This window comes from Gopherus flavomarginatus, chromosome 3 (genome assembly GCF_025201925.1).
Source record: "Gopherus flavomarginatus isolate rGopFla2 chromosome 3, rGopFla2.mat.asm, whole genome shotgun sequence".
Lineage (NCBI taxonomy): Eukaryota > Metazoa > Chordata > Testudines > Testudinidae > Gopherus > Gopherus flavomarginatus.
Genome location: NC_066619.1, coordinates 184,153,400 through 184,181,112, shown reverse-complemented (window position 1 = coordinate 184,181,112; position 27,713 = coordinate 184,153,400). Strand labels below are relative to the sequence as shown.

General features: G+C 41.5%; 1 protein-coding gene across 6 annotated transcripts in view; it reads right to left on the bottom strand.

Annotated features, from left to right (window-relative positions):
• The window catches only part of SPATA5 (spermatogenesis associated 5), a 313,506-nt gene that overhangs the window by 181,056 nt on the left and 104,737 nt on the right, over positions 1 to 27,713 (bottom strand). Inside the window, exon 15 of one of the 6 annotated variants that reach the window (XM_050946315.1) lies at positions 1,428 to 1,496. The exons of 4 other annotated variants lie outside the window; for them this stretch is intronic. In XM_050946315.1, the coding sequence (XP_050802272.1) occupies positions 1,443 to 1,496 (54 nt within the window). In that variant the 3' untranslated portion in view covers positions 1,428 to 1,442. Of the gene's footprint in view, positions 1 to 1,427; positions 1,497 to 11,719; positions 11,962 to 27,713 lie in introns of those variants that run through there. One more of the 6 variants, XM_050946314.1, reaches the window with a different exon arrangement.

Here is a 27,713-nt window from a genome sequence, read left to right as displayed (position 1 = left end):
CCTTTGCACTATGTCCAAGTGCAGTTTGGATGTTGGTAGCAACCAGGGCCTCTTTTCTTTTTAGTCCCACATTTAAATTACTAGGAACTGCATTTTATGAAAGCCACCCAGCCCCCGTAGACAGACTTGCACTAGCAGGAATCAAGCTAAAAATAGCAGTGTGGACACTGCATCCAGTAATCTAAAACCACTAGCATTTTGTAATCGACCATATTTGCATCAGATTATAATACAATTCTACCTAGAAATCTGTCTAATTGGGGAGAACATGGGGAGCTAAGAGGTGTTATAATATTTAATTCATCCTTTCACCTCAATAAGATTTCAGAGGTTTCTCTACTGAAGTTATTTGCAGACATCAACAAAGCTGCTGGGGCTCATGAGGATCAGGAAGCAAAGGTATTTACATAGAAGCTTTGCTGGCAGAACAGAGAACTAGTTGTAAGACAAGCTAATATTAGAACACAAAGGAAAAGTACCACTCCACTTGCTCTTTAAGCATTTTATTGTGGGTATAGACTGGAACTCATAAAATGGAAATTTCTGTTCTGTTATTGTCCCACTTCGATGCATTTTTTAATTAAATTGAAACAATGTATTTTGGTTTAATACTAGGTGCTTTAAAGTAAATTGTTAGTTTATCAAGCTCTTCCATTCCCCTTCTTCCTGTCCATAAATCTCTCGTCTGCCAAGTGCATGTAACCATTGGTTAGACCATGAACCTCCAAACTTGCTTTTGCTCCCTGTTAGTGCACTAAAACACTAAAAATAGCCTAGCTGGCAGCTCGGGCGGGACTGTACTTGAGTGCCTAGCCAGAGCCACTGCCCATGCTGCCAGAGCCCAGGGTCGGCTCCAGGTTTTCTGCCGCCCCAAGCGACGGGGAAAAAAAAAAAAGCCGTGGCAGCGCGATCGCATCGCTCAACTCTTCTGCAGCAATTCAGTGGCGGGTCCTTCACTCCGAGAGGGACTGAGGGACCCATCACCGAATTGCCGCCGAATACCCAGATGTGCCGCCCCAATAGCGGCTGGAGGTCCGCCCCTTGGTATTGGCCCCCCCAAGCACCTGCTTCTTTAGCTAGTGCCTGGAACCGGCCCTGCCAGAGCCACACTACTATTTTTAGTGCGCGAGCTCCAGCAGAGCTAGCATGTGTCAATCTACCCACAACAGAAAACACCTCCAAACTGCTCTGTACATATACCCTTAATCATGGAGTTAAAGGACAGTCTCTCCAGTCCAGCTGACTTTGATGTTTGAGGGTTGTCAATGATATTGCTGAATCTGAGGAAAAGCGTCACATCCTACTGCATTACTTCACATACAATGTTTTTGGCCCAGCACTTCACCACCACTGTTTGCAGATCTAATGCACGTGCTTCTGCTATGACGCATAGACCTTTGCATCATAACACATCTAGGAATACTAATTACCTCTGCACAGCATTACTGCTGCTTGCCTCCCTCCAGCACTATGGAAACATACTTCTCTTCTTGGATCTGCAGATAAAAACAATTACTTTAAGAATTTCACTGGGGACACTGACTCTGAAGCCTAATGATATTAATATCAGGATTACTAAGTGTTCAAAAAACATGAGCTGAGCCACTAGAATGCACTCAATCACAGGCAGGAGGCCCAGAAACTTACTTTTAAAAAAAAATCTGAGGTTCTTAATCATGGAACTTAAGGATGGGGCGCTTCAAGAAAAATTATGAGACCCTCACTGAAATTAAGAGTTGGCAACACTGCCATTGTTCATAATTTCAAGCTTAGCAGAAACATCAAACTATGTTTTATGTAAAAAGAAAAAAAAGAGATTGTAAAGTAAATTAAACTATTACCACTCTCATCCTACCTGACCCCAGTTTCATAATGAATATATAACCACATACATATTCATATACATATTCCACAGTTACTGTCTGAAGCCAGATGTGTTTGTTGAATTAAGCTTAAATTTCCATACTCAAAGGTTAAAAAAATATATATATATACAAAATCGTATTTACAGAATGTCCCTTTTTCATTTACAGTTAAATTTGTAAAAACTATGGCACTTGAAAAAAACAGTATTAAAATAAATTACATTACAGAAATTTCATTTACTAAGCCATTTTAAAAATATGTAAGTACACACAGAGTAAGCTATAAAGAAATCAGCTTGTAATTTTAATATAGATGTTTAACTTAAGAGTTTTTCCGATTCACAGATGTAATGCCTCTGGCAATCCTGCAAGAAAGTAGAGCACTTCATTCTTTTCCCTACATTCTGAGAGGAAGTAGTTATGACAGAACAGGTGTGAAGCTCTGAGTCAATAAATACGCATGACTTCCCATGATACAGCTATCACTTAGACTACTTATATTGTCTTCTACCATGAGGTTATGCTGCAGTTGAAAGAAGCCATGCCACATTCTATCAATCCAGCACTCCACACACAGAAAAATTGTCTCATTGGATTTGTTATATAAAGAGAACATGTACATGCTATCCCACCGTATGCCTTCCCCTTCAATCGTCCTCAGCTTTTGAAAACGAAAGCACTAACCATAAGATTTTACTAAAATAGAAGATTAATAGAAACTAAGGAAAAGAAAGGTTTCCTCATGTTATCAGTACATTAACAGTTTTATTTCCTACCAAAAATTTACTGAAGTGAATAAATTGAATGGATTTAGTTTGCTTTTAACAATGCTGGTTTTCCCCATAAACAAACACATTTTGGGTGCAACGCAAAACTGCTATTGGTTCCTAGTGGCATTTGCACCTGAGCTTTGTATCTTTTAGCAGTGAAAATCTCTGCCTGCACCTTAATGTTGCTCTTGAAACAGACATTTCTGTAGTCGTGAAGTGCTTTTTTGCACCAGTATAGACGCTATTAATATGTATATGAAAGGCATTACTAACATGTTCTCTTCTGCAAAATCCTTAAATGGATTTATTGAAAGCAAGAAATAAGTGCTAACGATTGGCTGCAACTCAGTCAGTGATGATCACCCGTACAAGATAAAGTTTTCCACTAAATCTGCTTCATCAGTTAAAATACTTCTGCATTTGTTTATCCCCTTGTATATTCATGCATCTAAGGTATATAGAAAAATTTTAAATCTACTTCCGGGCTTTGGCAGATGTGGGCACATGCTCACTTTTAGTTTTTGTTAGTGGCAGAGACATATATGTGGTAGCAGACACGGTAGTCAATGAGAGGACAGTAACTGCACAATGAAACAAATAAAATAAAATACAGAATGCCATGTTCAGTCCAGGCACACACAAGCAACTTCATTTAAATAAGAGGTGTTTCATCAGCGCTGAATTTAGTCCAGTAATTACAGATCAGTACCAAAGATAAACTAGAAATTCTTTGCAAGATCTCCTCAGCTACAGAGAGTCAATGATTTAAAAAAAAAAAAATTTGACCAAAAGACCCTTTCCATAAGTATGTAATAAAGGATTTGCTATAATAATCTCAGCAAATATCATTTAGCCAGCTATATCACTGCGATTAATTCTTGGTCTGCACACAGGTTAATCAGCCTGAAATACTTATTGATTACCTGCTAGTAATGATAACTGTTAGTAAATGAATCACTGCTTTATTAAATAGCCATTACCCATATCCATAGGAAAATAGTCACAATTAGGGTCGCCAACTTTCTAGTCGCACAAAATTGAACATCCTTGCCTCATCCTCTTCCCTGCCCCTTCACCAAGGTCCCACCCCGCTCACTCCATCCCCCCTCCTTCTGTCACTCACTCTTCCCCACCCTCACTTACTTTCACCGGGCTGGAGCAGCTCTAGCTGGAGGTGTGGGCTCTAGGGTGGAACCAGAAATGAGGGGTTCAGGGTGCAGGACTCGGAAGGGGACTCATGGTTAGGGCAGAGGATTGGGGTATGGGAGGGGATGAGGGCTTCAGCTGGGAGTGTGGGTTGCGGGATAGAGCTGGGGATTAGGGGCTTGGGGTGCAGGAGGGGGCTCTGGGCTGAGGCAGAGGGGTTTGGAGTGTGGGAGCAGATGCAGGCTCCAGGAGGTAGTTTGAGTTCAGGAGTGGGATCAAGACTGAGGCAGGGGGTTGAAGCGCTGGAGGGGTTGAGGGATGCAGGCTCCAGCCATGCAGTGCTTACCTCAGGCAGCCCCCGCAAGTGGCCAGCATGTCCAGCTCCTAGGCGAAGGGGCAGCCAGGAGGCGCTGTGCGCTGCCTGTGCCACCCCCGCAGCTCCCATTGGCAGTTCCTGCCCAATGGGAGCTGCACAGCCAGTGCTCGGAGTGAGGGCAGTGTGCAGAGCCCCTGGGGCACCCCTGTGCCTAGGAGCTGGACATGCTGGCTGCTTCCGGGAGCTGCAGGGAGCCTGCCTAAGCCCCGCTGCACCGTCAACTGGACTTTTAGTGGCCTGGTCAGCAGTGCTGACTGAAGTAGCCAGGGTTCCTTTTTGACCAAGCATTCCCGTCGAAAACCGGATGACTGGCAACTCAAGTCACAATTTGGCCTTCAACTGTTGTAGATCTTGTACTTGCAAAGAATTTACTATAAAAGGGAGAAGAGTATATCAGCAGAAGAGTGTCCTTTTTAACATAAATTCAGTTTACTTTCTTAGTTTTCTAAGGTTAGGAACTGTCAAAGAGCGATTTTAACTTCCAAAGACTATTGTTAGTTTTCCCCCAAAAATTGTCTGGAGCCAGACAACATAAGACTGCTAGGCCCTAGGCTAGAATGGAAGGGGGTTGGGCCTGTTTACAATTACTCCATTCCTGTTTTTAATGAATCTTTCTGAATGACCACTAAGTGCTGGTTTTGTTCTTCAGGAACAAGGGAGCTATTACTGGAGGACTAAGAAAGGAAGGAAAAGGGAAAGCAAACGGAAAGCTGCCAAACTCATAAGGCATTTCAAACATTTCAACTGCATATCCCGGAGGTAATCTGCTCCACAGGCATAAGGTTTTCCCTGCATATGTGCAGTCTTTTTTTCTTTTCCCTTTCTCTCTTACACTAAAGTGAAACAGATGAGATAAAGTGAAACAGATAATATTAAAACTGAGGTAAAGGTTAATAAGTACCACTAGGACACAAAATTACATTACTAAAACACTGAGAATTAGATCTCAGTCTAGCAATTGAGCAGATGTACATAATTCAGCGTTCATTATTTGCATTTTGCTGGTATTGCTATTTGAAAATGTCCAAGTATGTATGAAGAGAGGGAGTGGTTAATGAGCTTTTCCTGCTCATTAGAAATTTTGATATAGTGACAGGAATTTGTGAAATCAGGCCATGACAGTGCAAGACCATTTATAACTCCACTATTATGATTTGTCAATAGCTATGTAACTGCAATGGCCAAGGGAATATCTTGGAGAATGTCTATGTTAAAATTCAACTCCTGAGCTCCCTTTAATTAAGAGTGAGAGTAAGATCCCAACATAGACGATCTGAGATGGTTTAGATGTCCTCCAGCAACATCAAGTCAGTCAGACACATGCTTCTGATACTTGAAAGGAGGAAAAATATTTTTGCTTTCAGATCTGCACCCAACATAAAGAAGAAAAAAAGAGCACAAATGTTTTTGTTTTTTTAAACATTTTGATGGTCACCTTTATACAGTAGCTCAACACAGAAAATGAAGAAAAAAAAAAAGATAGCTACAGTTCCTTCCTCTAAGAGAGAAAATTCCCATCCTAGGAAACAAAGCACTTCCCTATATAGTTTAAATTGTATTTACATTTGTAATTCCTACGTTATTAATGGAATATACTATATTCTCTAGCTTACTGATATTTGCTTCCTTGCCGTTTATAGTCAGTGCATGCATTCTGTGATATTTTTGTAGGAACAACACTATAGCACTTATTTTTGTATAGGCTTATGTAAATAAATATTGCTTCTGAATAGAAAATCCTGCACTCAACACTGCAGGAACAGTCTCATTATTCAATATTTACTTAAAGTGTTCTGATCTGTCTTCTACCATAATCAAGGCTGCGAGTCTGTCACAGGGGTCACTTTCTGTAACCTCCGTGACTTCTGCAGCCGCTGGTGCTGGCTCAGGGCTGACCCAGCAGCAGCAGTTTGGATGTGGGAAGGGGCAGGAGCTGGGGGCACTTACCTAGGGATAGGGGGCTCCCCGGTTCCCATGGCCCACTGCCTAGAAGCTGCAGAAGGAGCTGGGTGCGGGGTTGGGGAGGGGGAGCTCCGCATCATATACTGCTCGCACCTGCAGCCCCTGCCCCCGCAGTTCCCATTAGCTGCGGTTCCTGGTCAATGGGAGCTGTGACAGGGCCAGTGCTTGTGGCAGGAGCAGCTTGCTGAGGCCCCTGACCCCTCCACTGCCTAGGAGCTTCAGGGATGCGGAGCCGGGTAGGGAGCCCTGCCAACCAACCCCCAGCAGCAGCATGCTGCAGCCCGCCCTGCCCAGCAACAGCACTAGTCCCGGCCATGCTGACCAGGCCCCCCCCCCCACCAGGGTCCCCTGGGCCACCTCCTCCAGCACCCGTGGCACCCCTGGCCCACCATGCCCCAGCACTCGCAGCCCCCCACCCAAGTTTTATTTATGGGTATTTTTTAGTAAAAGTCATGGATAGGTCATGGACAATGAATTTTTGTTTACCGCCCATGACCTGTCTATGACTTTTACTAAAAATACTTGTGACTAAAATGAAGCCTTACCTACAAATCTCACTTAGCACCTGCTTTTTGACAAAGATAACTTGTAAATATTTGCATTTCCTAGTTGATGATAATCCCAGACCTTTCTCTGTTTTCAAACAGGGCACAGTATGCTCATGGGCATGCACCTATCCGATCTACTTAATGATTCTGAAATAAATAAGTCTTTAAAAGTTTCATTCTAGTTCTATTTATAAGAGGTTGGCTTATGCCCTGAAGTATTTATATCACTTTCAAAACTTATTTACATTTTTTATTATAATTCTGAATAGTCTTTCTATGCATATAGATAGATGTCAAATCATTTGTGGAACCCTGCTAAGCTACTGGCCTAATCAATATTCCATAGCAATAATTTCTATAAGTTAATTGTGCCCTCTGTGGAAAAGTACTTCCTTTCACCAGTTTTGAATTTGCCAGCTTTCAATTTAATTTGGTGTCTCCTTGCTATTGTATTAGAAGAAACGATGAATACACATTCCCAGTCTCCCTTCTTATTCCATTAATGTAGAACAATCATTATTTCGTACACATTCATCCCCTCTTACTCACCTATCCACAGTAAATAGCCTCAGTGTTTACAATCTCCCTTCCATTTCCCAATCACTCTCATTGCTCATCTCTGAACCTGCTCCATTTCCATAATATTCTTTTTGAGAGGAGGTGACTAGAGCTGACCAGAGCATTCCAGGTGAAGGCATACTACTGATTTATGTAAAACTGTTTTCTATTCTGTTCCTAATTCAATTAACATTTTATATGCTTTTTGACTGTTGCTGCACACGAAGTCAGTATTTTCATTTAGCAACATTCATTCTTAAGTAATCCTGTAGAACAAATAGTATGTGATCATGAAATCAAAGACACTATCATAATGCATATGTACAAAGGGGTCAAATTAAGGTTGCACAGGTGGCCTTAATTCAGGCATTTCCTAACATCTGATACTGGACTTCGCAACCTTACCCTTTTTTTAGCATATTTTTGTATGTAATTTTCTACGCTTTTTAAAATCAAACTGAAAAGAAAAGGGGGTGGACGGGGATTCCATCATCTGAAACAATACTGATCCTTGGAGTGGGACATCAGCCATGTGAGAACCCAAGACCTCAAGTTCTTTGGGGCAGGGACCCATCTTTTTGGTCTGTGTTTTTATAGTATCTAACCCAATGGGGTCCTGGTCCATAACTAGGGTGCCTACACACTATGGTAACACAGGTAGTAATAATAATAGATCGACAGCACTGACCTCGTACACTTGAGCAAGAAGAGCAATTGGCAACAGCAGACCATTATTCTCTATGAGGACAAGACATGCGTGGGGCCATAACATGCTAGTGGCTTACGCAGCTATTTGCTAGACAATAGAAGAACATTAAGAATTAGAGATCCTGGTTTCTACTCCTAGTTTTTAAGCAGAGAGTGGGATCTCCTGGTTACAGACAACAAAAACAAATGAACAAGTCAGGCATCTAATTAGAGGAGATCTGATAGATCACCTGGATTTTTGCCAGAAGTGACCTTGTGCAACTTCTCACTTACTTTACTAGCAAAATTAAAGGAATTATTTTATACTCCTGTACAGGAACTATTTAGTTCTAAAATTATGTCAATTTCTGTTGTCCTAGGCACAGGAACATTTGCAAAAGTATAAACTGATTTCAGATTTCCTCTCAAACTATGTACACACAAAATTGCTACTGTTAACCTTTCACCGGTTGACATTACTCTAGGAAACATTATCTTATAGAAAAAGCAGGAAACTAGGAGTATCTGAAGAGGAAATTCCCTACATTCCCCACACACACACTTTCAGACTAGAGAACAGGATGACAATGATTTTAAGGGTTAAATATACTGCTTCCTTAGAATGTAATTTAAAGAACAGTTGAAAATTGAAGTCAAACAAAGAGCAAAAGAACAGAAACTTCTTTTCTATAGTATTTAACTTTTCCATAGTATTTACAAGCAATTTACAAAATTAAATTATATTTGCTAAAAAAATCTGACTGGTAAAAGCACAATAATATAGCTAGTATTTTGAATTTGAAGGAGAAATAGTCTTTGAACTGCTCTGGTAGTTATAGATTCACCAGTGCTTTTCATCTAGTTTGTCTTTGTTCTAACAAAACAGTGAACTGATAATGGAGAACACTTGTGTGTATATATTACATGGCAAAAGCTAATAAAAAACAATAAAATATAACCCGTGACAAGATGCATAGTTTTTGCTGCTGAAGTGTCATGTCTCTGCCTTAAAAAGTTTAATTATACAGTAGTTGCTCTTAAATTATCTTTCTCCATAAAATTTGTCATGGAACGGAAAGGATAGAAAAAGTAAAACCAACGTAAAGTTAAGTGCAGGTACACTTGTTTAGCTTGTTGGTTGGTTGATTATTTTTTAAACAAACAAACTGCATTTGTTTTCAGTCACAGTATAATTTGGGTAATCTTCAAAATATAAGAACTATTAAAGGGCTAATTTAACCATTTATAAACCTTTGATATTCACATAATATTGGAGTAAATATTTGAAAAAAGAACTGATTCAATGGGAGTAACATCATAAAGTTCTACACAAATCTTATAACCCACACTAGCAGTGACAATACTATTCTGTTAATCCTTATGTTACTTTTTTCTTCTCTTTTAAATCCCATTCTTTTGGGTTTCTTTCCTCTATTAACCCCCTCATTTGGAAACTTCCTGAAAACACTCCCATGTCTAATCTATGCATATAGTGTTGATATAGAAAGCAATGTTATAAAATGGAGACGTCACTGAAAAAGGAAAAAAAAAAAAGATAATGTTCTTTCTAGCTCACTCCTCCTTTTCCTTTGCTTTGCCTTCTCCCCTCCCCTCGCCATGCTGTAGTGACATCTCTCTCTAGTTAGAGCTAGATTATAGCTGCTTTTTGCACAACCACACGGTGCGGGAGAGGGCAGGTTCAGGAAGCCTTTTCCCACCCTTGCAGGAGGAAGCTAGAATGGTAGTGTTTGTACCCCTGGGTTGAAGGTGGAGTTGTGGGGCAGTTGCTAACATGGCCAGCTGTGTTCTATACTCGAATGGTGTTACGTCGTTTGGGGATGAGGCAGGGGATCTCCTACATAACTGCTAGTGCTCAGATGCTGATGCCAGTGCTGAGGGTAGGGGAGATGGATACACATTGCTTCTCTTAAAAGGAGATGTAAGTGGCTAATATGAGCACGGTTTTCTAGCACCCTTGCACATATTTTGCCTTTTTTCTCCACAGGCAGAATGCCTCTAGGGCCTGCATTCAAGGCACTTACATCTGCACTGACACTCTCAAACAAAGGCAGTCTGGGTTTTAGGAGGTAAAAAACTCCAACCCCATTTACTTAACCAGCACCTTTAAACTGAATTAATAAATATACCAGGAAAGTATATACCAATTATGGTACACATATTTATTCTCAAACTTTCAAACTCTCCAATACACACGTTATTGAGTGAATCTGGTCATGCATTACAAAACAGTGTCAGTCTTACAATCCAATTCACTACAAACATAGAGACAGTTTCTTGTTGATCATAATGATTTTTCTTTCTGTGCGCTTCAGAACCAATTCAAGCCAGAATAATAAGAGCAAGGAAACAAAACAAATGCATAGCTGACATTTTAAAAAATTATTCTTAAAGTGCTTTCCGAGTATCATTTATGAAACACAAAGAGATTTCCTTCTTTAGTAGTGTTCCAACACATTATTCTTCCGTGCTTACTTCAAGACGTGAATATACTTGCCGAGAACGTCAGTGAGGAATTTGCACAAAGGCACCTCTTTACAAACCTATTATTGTGAATACAAAACAGGAAGTACAGTAATACCACCAGTACATGTTAAATAATGCTTAGTGTAAACTCTGCTCTTCAGTTAATAGCACAAAATTAACCCCTTAGGGAAGATGAGATTTGAAGTATGCACTAAAAATAGACTCATGATAAAATGTACAGTATTTCCCACTGATTTTTTTTAAAGTAGACTATACCTCTGAAGCCAAATAACCAAACTGTGTAATTTAAAAATCAAGACTAGCTTTCAAATGAAAGAAAGGTGTGGGTAAGGATGTGGCATGGCAAGGGTGAGTAAATTTAACATGTCTGTTTTTCAAAGACATGGATTTATAATGACAATAAAGTAAATATTAATATTTAATGATACTGCAGTGCCTTTTGTTAATGGGTCTACATTTTGGCTAATTAAGCCTGACCACAGGCATGAAATAGAAAAGGGATGTAAATATAGGCAATCACTCCAGCCGCCACTGAAATGTAGCCATGTCTGGGATACAAAGCAGCAACTGTTGCAATAGCTTATGACAGGAAGCAAATAAAAATACCATATCCTACTGAACTATTTAACCACTTAGCTGGGATTCTACAAAACAGCATAATTAGAAGTATAAAACACAAACAAAAATTGTCCTTTACTATGCTCATTATTCATTGAGATTAGCAGAAAAGTATGGTTCCCATAAAAAAAATTAACTGATTAAAATAGCATATTATCCCAAAGTGTGAAAGAGACCTCAGCACAAACACAAACCTCTTCCCAGCAGCTATAGACAAAGCAGACATCTTTACATTTAAAGAATTCTTAGTACACAAGTGAGATGTCTGGTAAAAGAGGGATGGTAACAGAGCTCCATATTTGACAAACTAATCATCAATTTTTGTTCTTTTCAAAAAAACATTCACAGCTGCAGCCAAAAACTACAAGAGCTTCCTAACTAGGAAGATCTAAAATACAAATCCCAGATGGGCAGGAATTAAAGCTCTTCTTTTCTAATGTTTGACAAACCAGTATTTTCTTCCCACTTTGTAAGAACACCCTCTCTGGCACTAATCATCAGCCATTGCCGTCTCTCTCTAGACTCACATGTGTAACCTTTTGAAACCTTAAGCAAGCTAACCGATGGAACTTTGGTTTGACTGCCATCTGCTGATCCTGCATTTCTTCAACTAAAGGAGTCACTGAGACGTGCTTGAAAAGCTTTAGAAATGCTGATGTTTCCTTCCTTAGTAGTTGGTAGAATAGGATATGGGACAGAGTTGTAATGGAGGTATTAAAGCTTCAAATTAAAACACAACAACTTGGACCAACAAACTAATAAATATTAGGATATCTGACTTACCTTTATTGTGATTTTTCAGATAAGGTACATTTATGATTCTATGTAAACAAAACAAATCTTGTGTGTTTTCATGAAAGGATTTTTGAGATTTTGTGTGCAGCAAAAACAGTGGCAAGAAATAGTGAAAACATGCACAACAGCTCCTTAGAGAAAGAAAAAAGAAATTTAATTTAAAATTACAGCTAAGGACTATAACCAAAGAAATCTCTGAAAGCAAGGAAGTAAAAATTAGCTTTCGACTAACTTTATAACTCTTTGGATGGAAAAATAACACAGATTCACTTGTTGCAGAAATACTGTAAGAACATTTCATGTTATTTTAAGTTTTCCTTTCCACTTGGTTTTATTTTATAATGTATTTAGAACAAATAAATGTCACAAATTATTTTCAAAATCCTCATGTTTGTAACTCCGTTTCCTCCAAACAACAGATACCCGATCAATTAGGTTTTCTGAAGGGGATAAACTCACAAGTACACAGCTGAGTCATGGATACTGACCAGCCCCTCTGAAGCTGCTACTATTTAGGTCTGGTCTTACCTAAGAATAGTTTTTATACCTATATAATTATTTTGTTTAAGGATGTGATTTTATACACAAATAGTTATACCAATTAATCACTAGGGTGGATGCAGTTATAGCAGTGTAAATGTGCCTTGTACCACTATAGCTTATGCCTATATAGAATAGTATATTCCCCTCCCCATAGGGGAATAGCTATATATCAGTATAAGGCAGTTTTATATTGGTATAACTATCCACACTAGGGGGCTGAGCTGCTTTAACTATATCAGTATAGTTAAAGTGGTACAATTTGTGTGTGTAGACCAGTGTTTAGTGTAAGCGGGATGAGGAAACCCTGATGTTGTGAATGGGTGCTTTTTCTATTTGGTTTCCTTTCACCATCACCTGTTTCGAGGACGGCCAGTCAGCATCTCTCTCCTTTTAAAAATTTCTTTCTTACCAGACTGTTCCTAATCAAAGCCGCAGTTCTTTCCTCACATTGGCAGTACCAGGAGGTGGGGGAAAAGGAAAAAGGGTCATCACACAAACACAGGAGAACTATGTTAAAACCTAAAGTGCTTACAAGTTCTAAAAGAAGATACTGTTTTTAGCCCAGTTAGTGGTTGCAACAAGAGCAGATTATCGTGCATCAGATGCTAATATGAGTCATGTTTTCTGGTCCTTAAAGCCCTGATTCTGCAAACATTTAGACACGATTAACTTTAAAGCTCGGCACACATATAAATGTTTGCAGGACTGGAGACCAATTAAATCAGTGGTTTTTGAGAAAAGCAAAAAGACTTGAGCTTGGGTTGAAGACAGTCCAAGTCTGCCCAAGATCCAGAATGATCAACTCTTTTGTAGCAGTACTGGTAGAAGGAAAAAGATCTATTTCTATTAATTGCAATGCTTTCCTAATTCTCCATTTTAAGAACAGTACTATTTTAAAAAAAACTTATATTTTATTTAAAAATATTGTTGAAAGATTAAAATATCTAATCTAGCTTTTCCTAGCTACTCCAGCTGTTTCTGCTCTCATTCCATAGCAGATAAGTGATGAGTAGCAGGCAAAGCCTGTTAAAATACGGTTCTGTTCTGAAATATCACTGTTCAAATGGTACTGTGGGTTTCTATATTTGTATCTCAGCATCTTCCAGTTAAAATCTGTTCAGTTTACACAACAAATGTTCTTTTGCACTACAAAACCTGCAAACGTAACCTGGATCTGAAAGTTAAACTGGGTTCGTTCTCTCTTACATGTTAATCACCAGAAACAAGAGTTATACAGTCGTGCTGCAGGTACGTAGCCATATCACTGTGAAAGGAGCATGTCCTCTGATGTCAATGTTTCCTAGTGGAGTGTCAGGTCTACACACAAAGTGTGTTGAGAATTGGGCTTCTTTGCCCCGGAAATGGATGGGGTATCTCAGAGAAGTGAGAAAAATGGGTAACAGTAGGGGGAAATTTTGAATGAAAGCAGTATCTGTATTTCCTCCCACCCATTCAGGGAGTGGCATCATCAACACAGAATGATGGCATAGAAGCTTAGGTACCTGAAAAGAGAAGTACTTAAAAACAAAAATTGGCATTTAAATCTTTAACACATTTAAATTACATGTGTGAAAATACAGTACACTGTTCTAAAAAATGAAAGCTTTGTGCAACCCAGCACAGAGTACTACGTGCCTTCATAAAAGTAAATTAAATGGTCATATAATCAGTGCAGTAACATGTTTCAGGGTGTATGCTTGCCAATTACGCACACCTTGTGTGTTGACTGATGAACACACACCCTGGCATGTGTTCTTGCTTACATATGCCACATGCTCACTTATTAAGTCATGGAATAAGACTTGTCTTGCAGACTGGCTAATGTTGTCTCTTCTTGATCTATGGCTTCTGCAGAAAACATTCACTAAAAAAACAACTCCTGAAATAAAGTTGAGCTATTTGTGATTTAATTCTCCTCCTTCAAAAAAGTCTCCATTTTCTTTATCATTATCAGGTGTGAGCATCTCCATTTGCTTTATCATTATAATTTATCTTCTTTGTGTTTCATTCAGCATTTTTCAACATATTCTGCTATCTACTAGCAAAGAAATCAAGTACAATAAAAGTTTTCTTCCAGATTCCCCCTTTTCAGTACTAGCTGGAAAGCAATGTACTGCAACTACAGTTTATTGTACAAAACTTGCTTGATTCACTGCTACCTTTCTCCTCACTACCTTAACCCAGCAAAGAATTCTGTAGCACCTTATAGACTAACAGACGTTTTGAAGCATGAGCTTTCGTGGGTGAAAACATCTCCAAAAAGTCTTGTTAGTCTATAAGGTGCTACAGGATTCTTTGCTGCTTTTACAGATCCAGACTAACATGGCTACCCCTCTGATACTTGATACCTTAACCCACTGGTTTATAGCAAGATGCAATAGATGAATGAAACAAAAACTTGGCAGGTAACACCTTTCTTCTATTCCAGTCTGTAGAGTACATAATACAAGGGGCCCTGATTCCTGACTGGGAATTCAAGGTGCTATTGTAATGCAAATCATAAATAATAAATAGCAATGCTATACATTCCTTTATTAGCCAAACATGCTCTTGAAGCCCTCTAGACAACATTGAGTATTAGATGAGGTTGATAATATGATGCCTGATTTAACTTCTAGGAATTCTGTTTTTTATCTTTTATGTATAAAAGATTTTTTTTGTTCCTCTTTGAAATAATTGTGTTTATTTTGCCTAAACATTTACAAATTTTTAAAAGTTCTAGAGGAAAATGTAGATAACACACCAAAAAAGAAACATGTTTCTGTGTCCACTGGGAACCAGTTTGTGAAAGTCTCCAGCTTCTCCTACAGCTGTTCACAGATCTTAATTTCATGCAGATACCAATATCTAGACTTGTAGCTCATCTATCCTGGCCATGACTGATGCTCAGACATGGTGTGACCATTGTCATGCTTATTGCTCTGCTCCTTTTATTTTTCTGTATCAAAGTGCAACAGTGCAAAACAATCCGAACTGTAAAAGTTCATTATAAACTGTATGTTGCCTTCTGTAGTATTGTTGGGCCAACTGCTTGTCTCAGTCTGCTTCTAGACAGTAGCATGTCCTGGCAGGGCTTATGCAGGGAGACGAATACATATAAGGGTCTTCTATAATACTTGTATCTTGTTACATAATGCAGATCCTTTGTGTCTTGTCTATTTTTCTCTATAAAATATCAGTCCTTCTAAATCCTTAACAATGGAGAGTTGATGTAATTAATAAGCCAAAACTGCATTTCTAATATTGACATTGTAAAATTCGGCTCTGTAATAGAACATATTCTTCAACAGTTAGTTCAGAGAATCACCCAGTTGCTTAAAAAAATAAGATCAATAGCAAGCCAGATTTATTGCTTTATTTTTCACTACTGTGAAATAACATAGGGATAACTTTGTTCAGCAATGAACACAGACTGCAGTTTTACCTTAGCACGGCAGTACAGCATCTAAAAACTCTTATGCAACTGACCACTGACACACTCTGGAAGCCTATTCTAGCTGAGAAGTTTGGTATCTAATTATTTTAACTGAATACTGCTTTATAAACAAGAAAGCACATATACAATTACAATACTGTTGATTTCAGTTTTTGATAAAAATCAAGAAATTAAATATCCTTCAAATTCATCTCTTCTCCACCCACCTCAAACCAAAACAATTCCAAGTTTTCAGTTATAGGTATCACTAACTTTCTCAAATTCAGTCTATGCTCAGTTCAGAATCTACTCTAAGTCAAAGTGTTGCACTACTGAATATAGAAACATCTACTAACTGCATAGTTGCATCAGAACACCAGTCAGCCTTTTTGGGTAAAACTGAACATAAAAATAGCAACAATTTTAGCTCTACTTATAACTACTACTTTCTAGGCAGATACTTTTCTCTCCCCTTCTGAAAATATCACGGGACGGATCTTGTAGGAATCTCAACAGCACAGCGATTAGCAAAGGACAGTTACCTGTTCCGTAACTGGTGTTCTTCAAGATGTGTTGCTCAGGTGTATTCCATAGTAGGTGTGCGTGCTCATCACATGCACCGGTGTCGGAAGTTTTCCCTTAGCAGTACTCGTACTGGGGGAGCACCGCTGCAACCCCTGGAATGGCGCCTCTATATCGTGCTATAAGGGGAGACACATGCTCCCCCCACACTTAGTTCCTTCTTGCCGGACAACTCTGACAGAGGGGAAGGAGGGCGGGATGTGGAATACACCTGAGCTACATATCTCGAAGAACGCCAGTTACAGAACAGGTAACTGTCCTTTCTTCTTTGAGCGATTGCTCGTGTGTATTCCACAGTAGCTGACTTCAAGCTATATCTGATGGAAGTGGGTAGGAGTTTAAGGGTTTCTGGGATGCAGCACCGCCCTACCAAACCCGGTGTCATCCCTCGCTTGGGAGATGATCACATAATGCAAAGAAAATGTGTGGACAGAGGACCATGTGGCAGCCCTAAAGATGTCCTGGATCGAGACGTGGGTTACACAGGCAGCCGACGAGGCCTGAGCTCTCACTGAGTGCGCCCTGACGATTGGTGGTGGAGGAACTCTCGCCAGGTCATAGCACATGCATATGCACGAGGTGATCCAACGGGAAAGGCACTGGTGGAAATTGGTTGACCCCTCATACGCTCAGCCGCTACAATGAACAGCTGCAAGGATCTCCAGAACAGCTTGGTCCGGTCCAGGTAGAAGGCCAGTGCCCTACGCACATCAAGCGTGTGAAGGCATTAGAGGAATGGGGCTTAGGATGGAGCACCGAGAGGAAAATGTCCTGTTTCATATGAAAGGTGGAGACCATCTTCGGGAGGAATGAGAGGTGTGGGCAAAGCTGGACCTTATCCGTGTGGAAGACTGTATATGGGGGTTCCGAGCTCAAGGCCCTGAGCTCTGAGACAGGTCAGGCTGACGTGATAGCTACAAGGAATGCTACCTTCCATGAAGGTGAGACCAGGAACACATGGCCAAGGATTCAAAGGGAGGTCCCGTGAGATGGGATAACACTAGGTTTAGGTCCCATTGCAGAATGGGGGACCTAGCATATGGGAATGAATGGTCCAGGCCTCTTAGAAAGTGGAAGGTCATAGTGTGAGAAAAGATCGATTGGCCCTGCACCGGCGGGTCGAAGGCCAATATGGCCACCAAATGCACCCTGACTGAGGCAGGAGCTAGTCCTTGGATCCTAAGGGACAGGAGGTAATCAAGGATAATCTGGAGCGGTGCGGATGATGGCGAGGTTCCCCGCTGCGCCACCCACATAGAGAATCTGGACCACTTTACCAGGTATGTCTGCCGTGTGGACGACTTTCTACTTTCCAGCAGGACTCGTTTGACGTCCTCTGAACACTTCCCCTCCTCCTCATCTAACCACTGAGCAACCACGCTGTCAGGTGGAGCACGGCTAGGTTGGGATGGAGGAGGCAGCCTCCTTCTTGGGAGAGGAGGTCCGTGCAAAGCAGTAGGCTCTGTGGGGGGGCCACTAAGAGGTGCAAGAGGATCTCCTATCAGTGTTGTTGGGCCCAGTCCAGGGCTATGAGAATAACACACGTCCTGTCTGTTTTTACTTTTTGCAGGACCTTGTCGATCAGGTGAAAGGGTGGGAAGGCATAGAAAAGCTGGCCTGACCACTGCAGGAGGGAGATATCCAAGATCACCCCCTTCCCGACTCCTTCCCTGAAGCAGAACTGGAGACAGCACCGGTTCTGGTCGGTTGCAAAGAGGTCGACCCGGGGAACTCCCCATTCTTGGAAGAGCTGGTGAGTGATCTCTGAGTGGAGTGACCACTTGTACGGGTGGGAGAAAACCCTGCTGAGGCAATCGGCTCGCACATTGCGGACGCCGGGTAAGTGGAAGGCTCACAGGGAGATATTGTGGGCTATACAGAATTCCCATAGGCTCAGAGCTTCCAGGCATAAGGCTGAGGAACGAGTCCCACCTTGCCTGTTAATGTAGTACATCACAGCAGTGTTGTCCATAAGGACTCTGACCACCTTCCCGCGAAGATGCATGCTGAAAGCTACGCACGCCAACCGTATTGCCCTGAGCTCTCTGGCATTTATACGGAGGGACAAGTCCGAGGCCGGCCATCTCCCTTGGATATGAATGTTCCCTATATGAGCTCCCCATCCCAGATCCGAGGCATCTGACACCAGGTCTAATGATGGGGAGGCTTCCCAGAAAGGGACTCCTTGCAGCATGTTGCACGGGAGGGACCACCATTGTAGGGAGGCAACTACCTGGGGCAGTACCGTGATAACTTTGTCCAGTCCATCTCGGGCCTGGGAGTACTGGGAGGCTAGCCAGGGCTGGAGGGGCCTCATTCTGAGCCTAGCATGGCGGATCACGTGTGTGCATGCCACCATGTGCCCGAGGATCTGAAGGCACACTCTTGCCATTGTCAAGGGGAAGGCCATGACCAAGGCAATGAGGCCTTTGAGGGTCTCAAACCTGCCCGGATGCAAAGAGGGTGTGGCCCTTAAGGAGTCCAGCAGCACCCCAATGAATTCTATGCGCTGAACTGGGACTAACACAGATTTGTTCTTGTTCACCACTAGGCTGAGATCTGTGCATGTGGACAGCAGCAGTTCCATATGGGCCTGCATCTGGAACCGAGAGCTGCCCTTGAGAAGCCAATCGTCCAGGTATGGAAAGATCTGCACCCTTTTCCGCCAGAGGTAGGCCACTACCACTGCCATGCGCTTGGTGAAAACCCTGGGTGCTGTGGATAGACCAAAAGGGAGGACCGTGAACTGGTAGTGATCCAACCCCACCAGGAACCTGAGGAAGCGCCTGTGCACCTCGAATATAGGGATATGGAAATACGCATCCTGAAGGTCCAGGGCTGCGTACCAATCCCCCGGGGCCAGGGAGGGAATGATAGAGGCCAGAAACACCATGCGGAACTTGGAGCAGACCACAAACTGATTGAGATCCCATAGATCCAGGATGGGCCTGAGCCCCCCTTTTGCCTTTGGGATCAGGAAGTACCAGGAGTAGAGGTCTCTGCCCTGGAAGTCTACTGGTACTCTTTCCACCGGCCTCAAGTGAAGCAGACATGCCATCTCCTGCCCTAGGAGGCGGGCATGCTCCAGGTCCCCGGGGCTCACTAGGGATGGGAGTGGTAAGGTGAGGGTGAAGTGAACTGCAACATGTAGCCCTTGGAAATGCTGTTGAGGACCATTGGTCTGACATTATATGGGACCACTCCATTTGGAAGGAAGACAATTGGTTGCAGAACACACACTTTATTAATCGGGGGGTCTCCCTGGCAACAGGCCTGGTGCCCAGGTTGCAGGGGGGACTGACGTTGAGATCAACGCGTCTGGTGTCTCAGCCTCTTGGATGGGGGCTCATATCTGCCCTGTGCAGGTGGAGCCAAAGTTTGCAGCCTGGGCTTGTCCTTAACCGGTGGGACATAGAGGCCCAAGGTTTGTAGGGTGGTACGGGAATCCTTCATCCCATGCAGACGGACATCCATTTAGTCCACAAACGGTGCTTTCCCGTCAAAGGGTAGGTCCTGCATAAGGGACTGGGCCTCCGCTGACAGCCCTGAAAGGAGAAGCCAAGACGCCCTGCACATGGAAATGGTGGAAGCCATCGAGCAGGCTGCTGTATCGGCAGCATCCAATGCCACCTGGAGGGTTGCTTTTGCCACTGATGCCCCTTCCTCTACCAGAGCCTTGAAGACACTTTTTGTCCCGCTCCGGGAGGAGAGGTTCAAACTTCGGCAGGGACCCCCATAAGTTAAAGTTATACCGGCTCAGTAGGGCCTGATGATTGGCCACCCTGAGCTGGAAGCTTGCCGAAGAATAAACTTTCCTGCCAAAAGTATCCAGTCTCCTGGCATCTTTACCCTCGGGGGTGGGCACGGGCTGGCCGTGTCGTTCTCAGTGGTTTACCGATTCCATCACCAGAGAGTTAGGTGTCAGGTGGGAATAGAAATACTTATGGTCCTTAGCCGGCACAGAGTACTTCCTCTCCACCTTTTTGGAAATGTGGCAAATTCCTGCTTCCTTGGCCCCCAAGGTCATGGAAATGTTAGCTACTTCCTGGTGAGAGGCAGGGCTACATGGCCCAGTGCAGAGGACGACAGCACATTGAAAAGGGAGTCAGTCGGGCCCTCCATCTCCTCAGTCTGAAGCTGGAGGTTGGATGCCACCCTCTTAAGGAGGTCCTGATGTGCCCTGAAGTCCTCCTGTGGAATGGGTGGCAGTTCCGTGATGGCATCATCCGGTGCCGGAGAGGGGAAAGGTGCAGAGTGGAGAGGCTCAGGCAGTATGGGGGAGGGGGGAGGAAAGGGAGGGGCGGTCCCCAGGTCACAGTCCGGGCGCAGGGACGCCAACTTGGGACCTGTTGACTTGACCCTCTGCCGGGAAGGGGACGCTGAAGGCGCCTGGGACGCTCCGGCCACCAAGCGGGTTCTCGTCTGGGCAGGCATCTGCAGCCACAGTGCCCCTTGCCAATGAAAGATTGAGGGGCCTGATCATGACATCTGAGCCAGCGGAGCTGCACGACCTGGTTATGGACCTGAGGGGGATCGAGGGCTGCCTGGCTCGGGCCCACCTTACCTCTCTCCTTTTCTTGGCGCCGTTGCGAGATGGAAGTCTTCCCTTGCTTCTTGGGAGGAAAGCGGTGCCGGCTAGTGGAGGGGACTTCGCTACGCACTGAAGACGCGGTACCGGGTCCGCTCGGCGTGCCAGGGTAGGGGCCAGCGTTGATTCCATCAGGAGAGAGCAAAGCCTGATGTCCCTCTCCTCCTTAGTCCATGGCTTGAATGAACTGCAGATCTTGCAGCGCTCACTCATGTGAGTTTCGCCCATGCAGCAGAGACACTCAGCGTGCGGATCACTTCTGGGCACAGAACGACAACAGGAGTCGCATGACTTGAAGGCTGGAGCATGGGGCATGCCCCAAGCCCACTCTAACTCTTTGAAAAACTACTAAAAGTAACTGTACTACTAAGGTCAACTACAGAAGCTGCAGCAAGGTTGGAGCAAAATGTTCTGACTACCTTCACCGGCAGCAAGAAGGAACCGCGGATGGAGGGAGCACGCGGCTCCCCGTATAGCGTGATATAGAGGCGCCACTCCAGGGGTCGCAGCGGTGCTCCCCCAGTACGGGTACTATTAAGGGAAAAACTTCTGACACCAGTGCATGTGGCCAGTACGCACACCTACCGTGGAATACACACGAGCAATCACTCGAAGAAAGATCAGTTTCCTCTTGATGTTTGCCAAAGGAGGCAGCAGTGGTGGCAGCAATATGAGTGTTCACCATCATCTTCCCGCAGAACCTACTCCAATCCTAGAATATTCCAATCCTCATTCCCTTCTCTCCTTCATTTAGTATAGGAATACCTTGTTTGTTTTACTCTGTTTGAATTTCAGAGGGTGGGGATTGCTACAATATGTTTTTACAACACATTAACTTTTCACCCTGAACACTGGTGGCATTTGGATTGCGGGCTTCATAATAAGCATAGAAGTATTAATGCTTCAAAGACTCAGGCAACTTATCACCTGGAGAAATTCAAGGGCCTTCATTAGTTATGAAGGAGGTCATACGTTTAGCTGAATGTACTTGTCTCAGAGTCACGCTGATTGGAGAAACTGCCTTCGTTTCTCTTAGCAATGTCATGTATGGCACTACACCTGCTACCAGATTTCATTAAAGGAAGGATTTTATTCCTATGTAGGTCTGCATAAGTCAGCGAAGGTTGTAGCCTGCTGGAGAGCTAACACAGTGTTCCAGCAGGAAGCTCCCCTATTTGTTTGCTTTCCATACTCTATTTAAACACCATTATCCAACTCTTTGGGAAAAAGTTAAGTAGTGACGCATGAAAGTTCTATTCATTTCAAATCACTTTGCCAACGAAAATCTTCAACACCGCTCTTTAAAAAATGTCAGTTATACATTAAAATGTGGATATCAGTGGAAAAATTGCACATATATCTTATTTGAATTACTGGTTGGTAGAGGCAGAAGAAATTCAATTTTAGGTTTAAATTATTTAGAAATACAATGCAAGCAAACATTTTAAATATTTAGCAAGAGAGATACTCATCAGTGCCAAGAAATAGTACAACTGATGGTCACACACTAGTCATAGAACCATGCACATTAACAATGAGTTAAGAGAACATTCTAGAGCACTTTAGAGGTACAAACAACTCATAAGAAAGGAAAGAATTTTTGTTAAACCAAAATCCAGGATAATAAATACTTTCCCACAGGTATAATAAATATCCTGGGATACGTTTTCATAATTCAAGCCTTAATTTACCATGGAGGAAACAAACTGTAACTGTAAAACAGTAATTCAGTGTAAATCAGTATGTCCAATTAAATAAGAATGTGTCTTAGGGTATGCCTATACTATCCACCGTATCGGCAGGTACTGTTTGATGTACTGGGGATCGATTTATTACGTCTTGTCTGGACGCGATAAATTGACCCGCTAATCAACACCCGTACTCCACCTTGGCAGGAGGAGTAAGCGCAGTTGATGGGGGTGCCGCAGCAGTCGACTCATTGCTGTGACGGCCAGGTAAGTCAAACTAAGATACTTCAACTTCAGCTATGCAAATAGCATAGCTGAAGTTGCGTATCTTAGTTTGACACCCCTCCCCAGTGTAGACGAGTCCTTAGACATAACCCAGATAAGGAATATCAATCTGGACTCTTCACAAAGGAAGAAGAGCTGCTGACTATTTTTTAGCCTCTCCATTTTTTTGGGCTGAAGCATCCATTGGACTTTTGAACAGTTACCTTCCAGTTCACCTTGCATGCTCATTAATCTGTGCTTTTGACAGTCTTCTGATGGTTAGCTATTTGAAAATTTACCTAACAACCCAGATACTCTGCAATTCTCTGAGTTGCACAGTTATCCAGAGCAAACCACATAAATTCACCTCTATCAGCTTTTGTTACCGAATTACAGCATCAGATTCTGTTCTCACATAAGTGTAAATAAATATGTAGGCACTCCAAGGAGTTCAGTGGAACACCTCTTGATCTGCATTTGTCATGGGGCACTGTCATCTTGTTCTATCTGAAAGTCTTTATATAGTACATTAATAAAGGCCTAAACCTGGGGCTCCTGCTTACAATTATAGTTGCTGCCCTACAAAACTTATGTAAATGATACTTTACAAATAAATGGCTTCATGTCCTCTTTACTGTTCCCTTTTCTCTTTACTCAACAAATCAGTTTTCCTGTACTTCACTTACATGTTAATTTTCTTTAAAAAACAAACATTAAGACCTTGAAGAAAGAATCTGCTCTTCTTGAACACACACTAATGTATATTGATATAGATATCTATATTGATAGATCTCACACACACACAAATATCTTATAAACAAAGTATTTCTACTTCTGTCTCATCCATAAACAATTGACATCCTATGTATGCAAGGCTTTTATCACGGGCTAAGTAAATAAAATGTTAGGCCAGAGATTCTTCATTGTGAAAAATGAACTAATGGAAAATTGTTTTGGTTTTTCTTTATCAAGATTTTGTAAACTACAAAGGCACTACAATCAACTAAGACACAAAACCACTAGTTAACTTTCAGGAAAAAGCTGATTTGTTAAAAGTTAATCTTGCTGAAAGAACTATCGTGTCATCTAGACCCTATAGCTTTTCACAACTGTTTATTAGTGAAGGAAACAGGATCTTTCTTTCACATCACTGACAAGGAAATACTGGATTTATTTTGTTTAGGGTTGGAGGATTTTATAAACAAATATTAAAATCAGTGCCTTATATTGTGTTAATATGTAGGGAAACCTTATATGAATTCATCACTGCCCTCCCACCCCCATAAGTCGTCATCTTTGTAACTGGAAATCTGTTATAACTATTATTAAAATATTCACTCTGGGGGGCACTGAAACAATTCAGGACATTCTGTTTCACTGTGAGTTCCAAGTTTATTTTAAGTGCTGTATTGCAGGCAGGGCTGGAAACACTGCCTATTAAGTTTGTCCAACACTGACACTTCCCATAAAAAGACCCTTTCCAGTGGCTTATAACTTTGCCAAATTTTAATCTTTTGGACTCAAGTTTTTCATGTCAGACTTCTTCCTCAGGCTAAATATTTCTGGAAATTCTAAGCCAAAATGGTTTAGCAATTTCCAAGAATAAGGCTATGGAAAATATATTGTTTTTGTCCAGGCTAAAGAATTGCAGAGACCTTTTCTTTGAAAAGCTCTCATGTCCCCATGCTTTGGAGAAGGGACTTGAAACTTGGCAGAGCCGAGGGTGGCATTTGTATCAGGGATGTGTCTCTTTTGCACATAGGCATTTCCTAACTTTCATAACTTTGTTCCTAAAAAATCATTTCCTAACTTTTGAGAGCTTGATTTTGCAAACTTGATAATGTTCTTTTAATGTAGTTTTTTTTGTTTGCAAATATAAACTTAGTGTATATTTTGCATCCACAAAAAGGGAAGCTGGGCAAAAGCCCAACTGAAAACTGAGCCCTAAGTGCCTTTGTGGCTATAACGCACCTACCACAATTTGCAGCTACTGTATCCTTCTTTGTATGTCTTCTCTGAACTACCAGGCCTGTGATAACATTTGTTTCAACTTCATTTTCCAATAAATACTTAAAAAAACAAGTCTCTCTGGAACATAACTCTTGCTCAACTCGTTATCTCTAGTCAATGAAGCTTATCAGATAAAAAGACTTATGCCATCTAATAGACAGATTGTGAAACAAACCTGGCTGAAGTTGAATCTTTCTGCCATAAAACTCAACATCCCAGATTAAATGTGACCAAGGCTCTGACCATTCACACAGCATTCTACCATACAAACTGGTCCATGGCACCACACTGATATGGTTCTGGAAAAAAACTGTTCATCTGAACTCTTACCCTAAAAGAAAGGTACCATAATGATGATGAAGTGAGAGGGAGAGGGGAGGAGGAGAAAGCTAAAGTATATATGTATCCTAGTGTTTTAGTTGCCAAGTTATTAAAAGTATAAAACTAAATTATTATATATCCATGCAGGAAAAATGGTTGTAGTTGCTTACCATTAACTTTGTAGGTATGTTAAACTCAGTTCAAGAAACGTAAGTTACTTGAAATAAAGCTTTTCTATTGCCACTATAATCACAATGAAAAATTAGCTAACCCCCCCCCAGTATGCACATTTACAGCATTACGAAACTCCTTAAAAAAATAACACTCTCAATAAATCCACAGTTAACTCCAGTTTTACACCAAGAGCACCTCACTTCAAGGAACATGGTTCATTTCAGTCTCTAAGTTACTTGTGTTCCACACGAATTTGGTGTCCCCTTTAATTTTATTGTTGGAAAAACCATTTACATCATAAATCACTGAACTGAGGTTGCAGAAAGAGTTATTTACATTGAAGGAATTAATCCCACAGCATTTTAAATTTCCTGAATGAATAATTATTTTGGGTCTTTGTCACACATTATGCCCTTCACTTGGCAGGATGAAATGTATGTCTGAGAGAAAATTTCCTCCTTTGCACTTATCCTGATGAAATAAATATGTTTGGTACCTACTCCTAGAAAGGATTTGATCACTTCAAATTAGCTCTCCACCATGTATTGTGCAAAAGATTATGAAAGCATTAGCAATGCTAAAATACATGACTGCTTCAATGTAAGGAATGTTATCTGTTATAAAGAATAAGAGCATGCATATTTACTTTTCTATTCTCTATCAATTCAAACTATTATCTGTATGTATATTTTACATGCATTATCTGGATGCATGTTTTCACAGACAAAATAAAGCAATTTATCCTAGAGTTATATTATCTCTCTTAAAAGAGAAAATATGCAGCCCAACAAGTTTTACCTCCACCCTCTCTTTTCAGGTAACTAATAAATCTTAAGTGAAAAAGTCACCATGCTCTTCAACTGTCACCAGTGAGGTTTGGGGAGGGTTATATTTTAGCAGCCTTAAGGCTGATTTACTGCTCAGCTCTCCACACTCTGACAATCAAATAGTTAGAAACAAAAATCACTTTTGCACACCTGGAAATATTTATTAGCCATACTTGTACGAAAACAAAGTTTCCACTGGTAACAACTTAAATGCTTCAGTGAATCTCAACACACAATTCCTAATTTAAATAAAAATATCACACGTTCCTGTGGAAACCAAATGTCACTGCAATCGCATAGTCTTATGTGGGTTAGTGGGATTCTGCATGGGCTGAGGAGGCCATCTGGCCAATCCCACTGTAGAACTGCAGCTTAATTGTGTAAACAGTAAACAGCATGTACGTGCTCCCATGGGTAGATGGGATGAACCAATATTTCCTCAAATTGACATTCATTTCAAGTTTGGCAGACCATTTTTCTGAAACAACTTTAAATCCTTCTCTTGCTTCAGTTTTAATTCTACAGATAATCTTCACACACTCTAACACCTAAATAAATCAACATCTATTAACTATGGCAATGTAACACCTCTTAAGAAATAGCCACTTCTCAGAGCATAGTGCTGCTCATGGCGGCTGAGAATGTCATGTACAACAAGACTGACTAAAACTAATACCACAGAAAGCAAACGGGAATAGAGAGAAGAGAAAGGAACTTGTGAGTGTGCCAAGATTTTGAAGCAAATAAGTTCTTAATATTTGATACTCTCTTCCACAGCATGTATTTTGATGTCTCTCCCGAGAGCTTCAATTTCTTAAAATTTATTATATGCTGCAGAACAATCTTATCTTCAAAAGAAATTTTATATCTTCAGTTATTTCAAAGAACCATGCTGCACCTGGGCAAAATGATGTAAGCATTCATTGCTGTCTGATTGAAAGGGTGACCTACAAAATGTATTTAATCCTGACATTTTAGAATAAGTTAAATGTCCCCAAATAGCAAAAAAATCATTAAACAATTTTTTTAAAAATAGTTAATTTGAGGGGGTGGGCGTGTATAGTCCTTGTGTTTAGACTCGCTGGTTTCCATTCTGAATTGCATCCCAGCATGCCATATGCTAGTGACATAACCCCTATGAAGCCCCGTGAAAACTGGTGTCAGCTGTTCAGTATCAGTTGGTCTAAACGGTTTGCAAACTTAAAAAAACAAACAAACAAACAACTTCATTCCCCAGAAAGTTGAAAATAAGGCAAGCACACATACTAGACTGCTTCAGTAAGCTAACAGGACCAAACCTAGGGTATAAACATATTTCACTTTACTACCACTTTTCATTCAAATATCTGAAAACACACTGCAACCATTAAGCCTTGCAACACTGCCTCCCTCTAAAAGTAACCAATTCCTGTCACACCAGTTGGCAGAGGCAGCCTATATATTCTCAAAAAAGTTAACAAGATGATTGGTT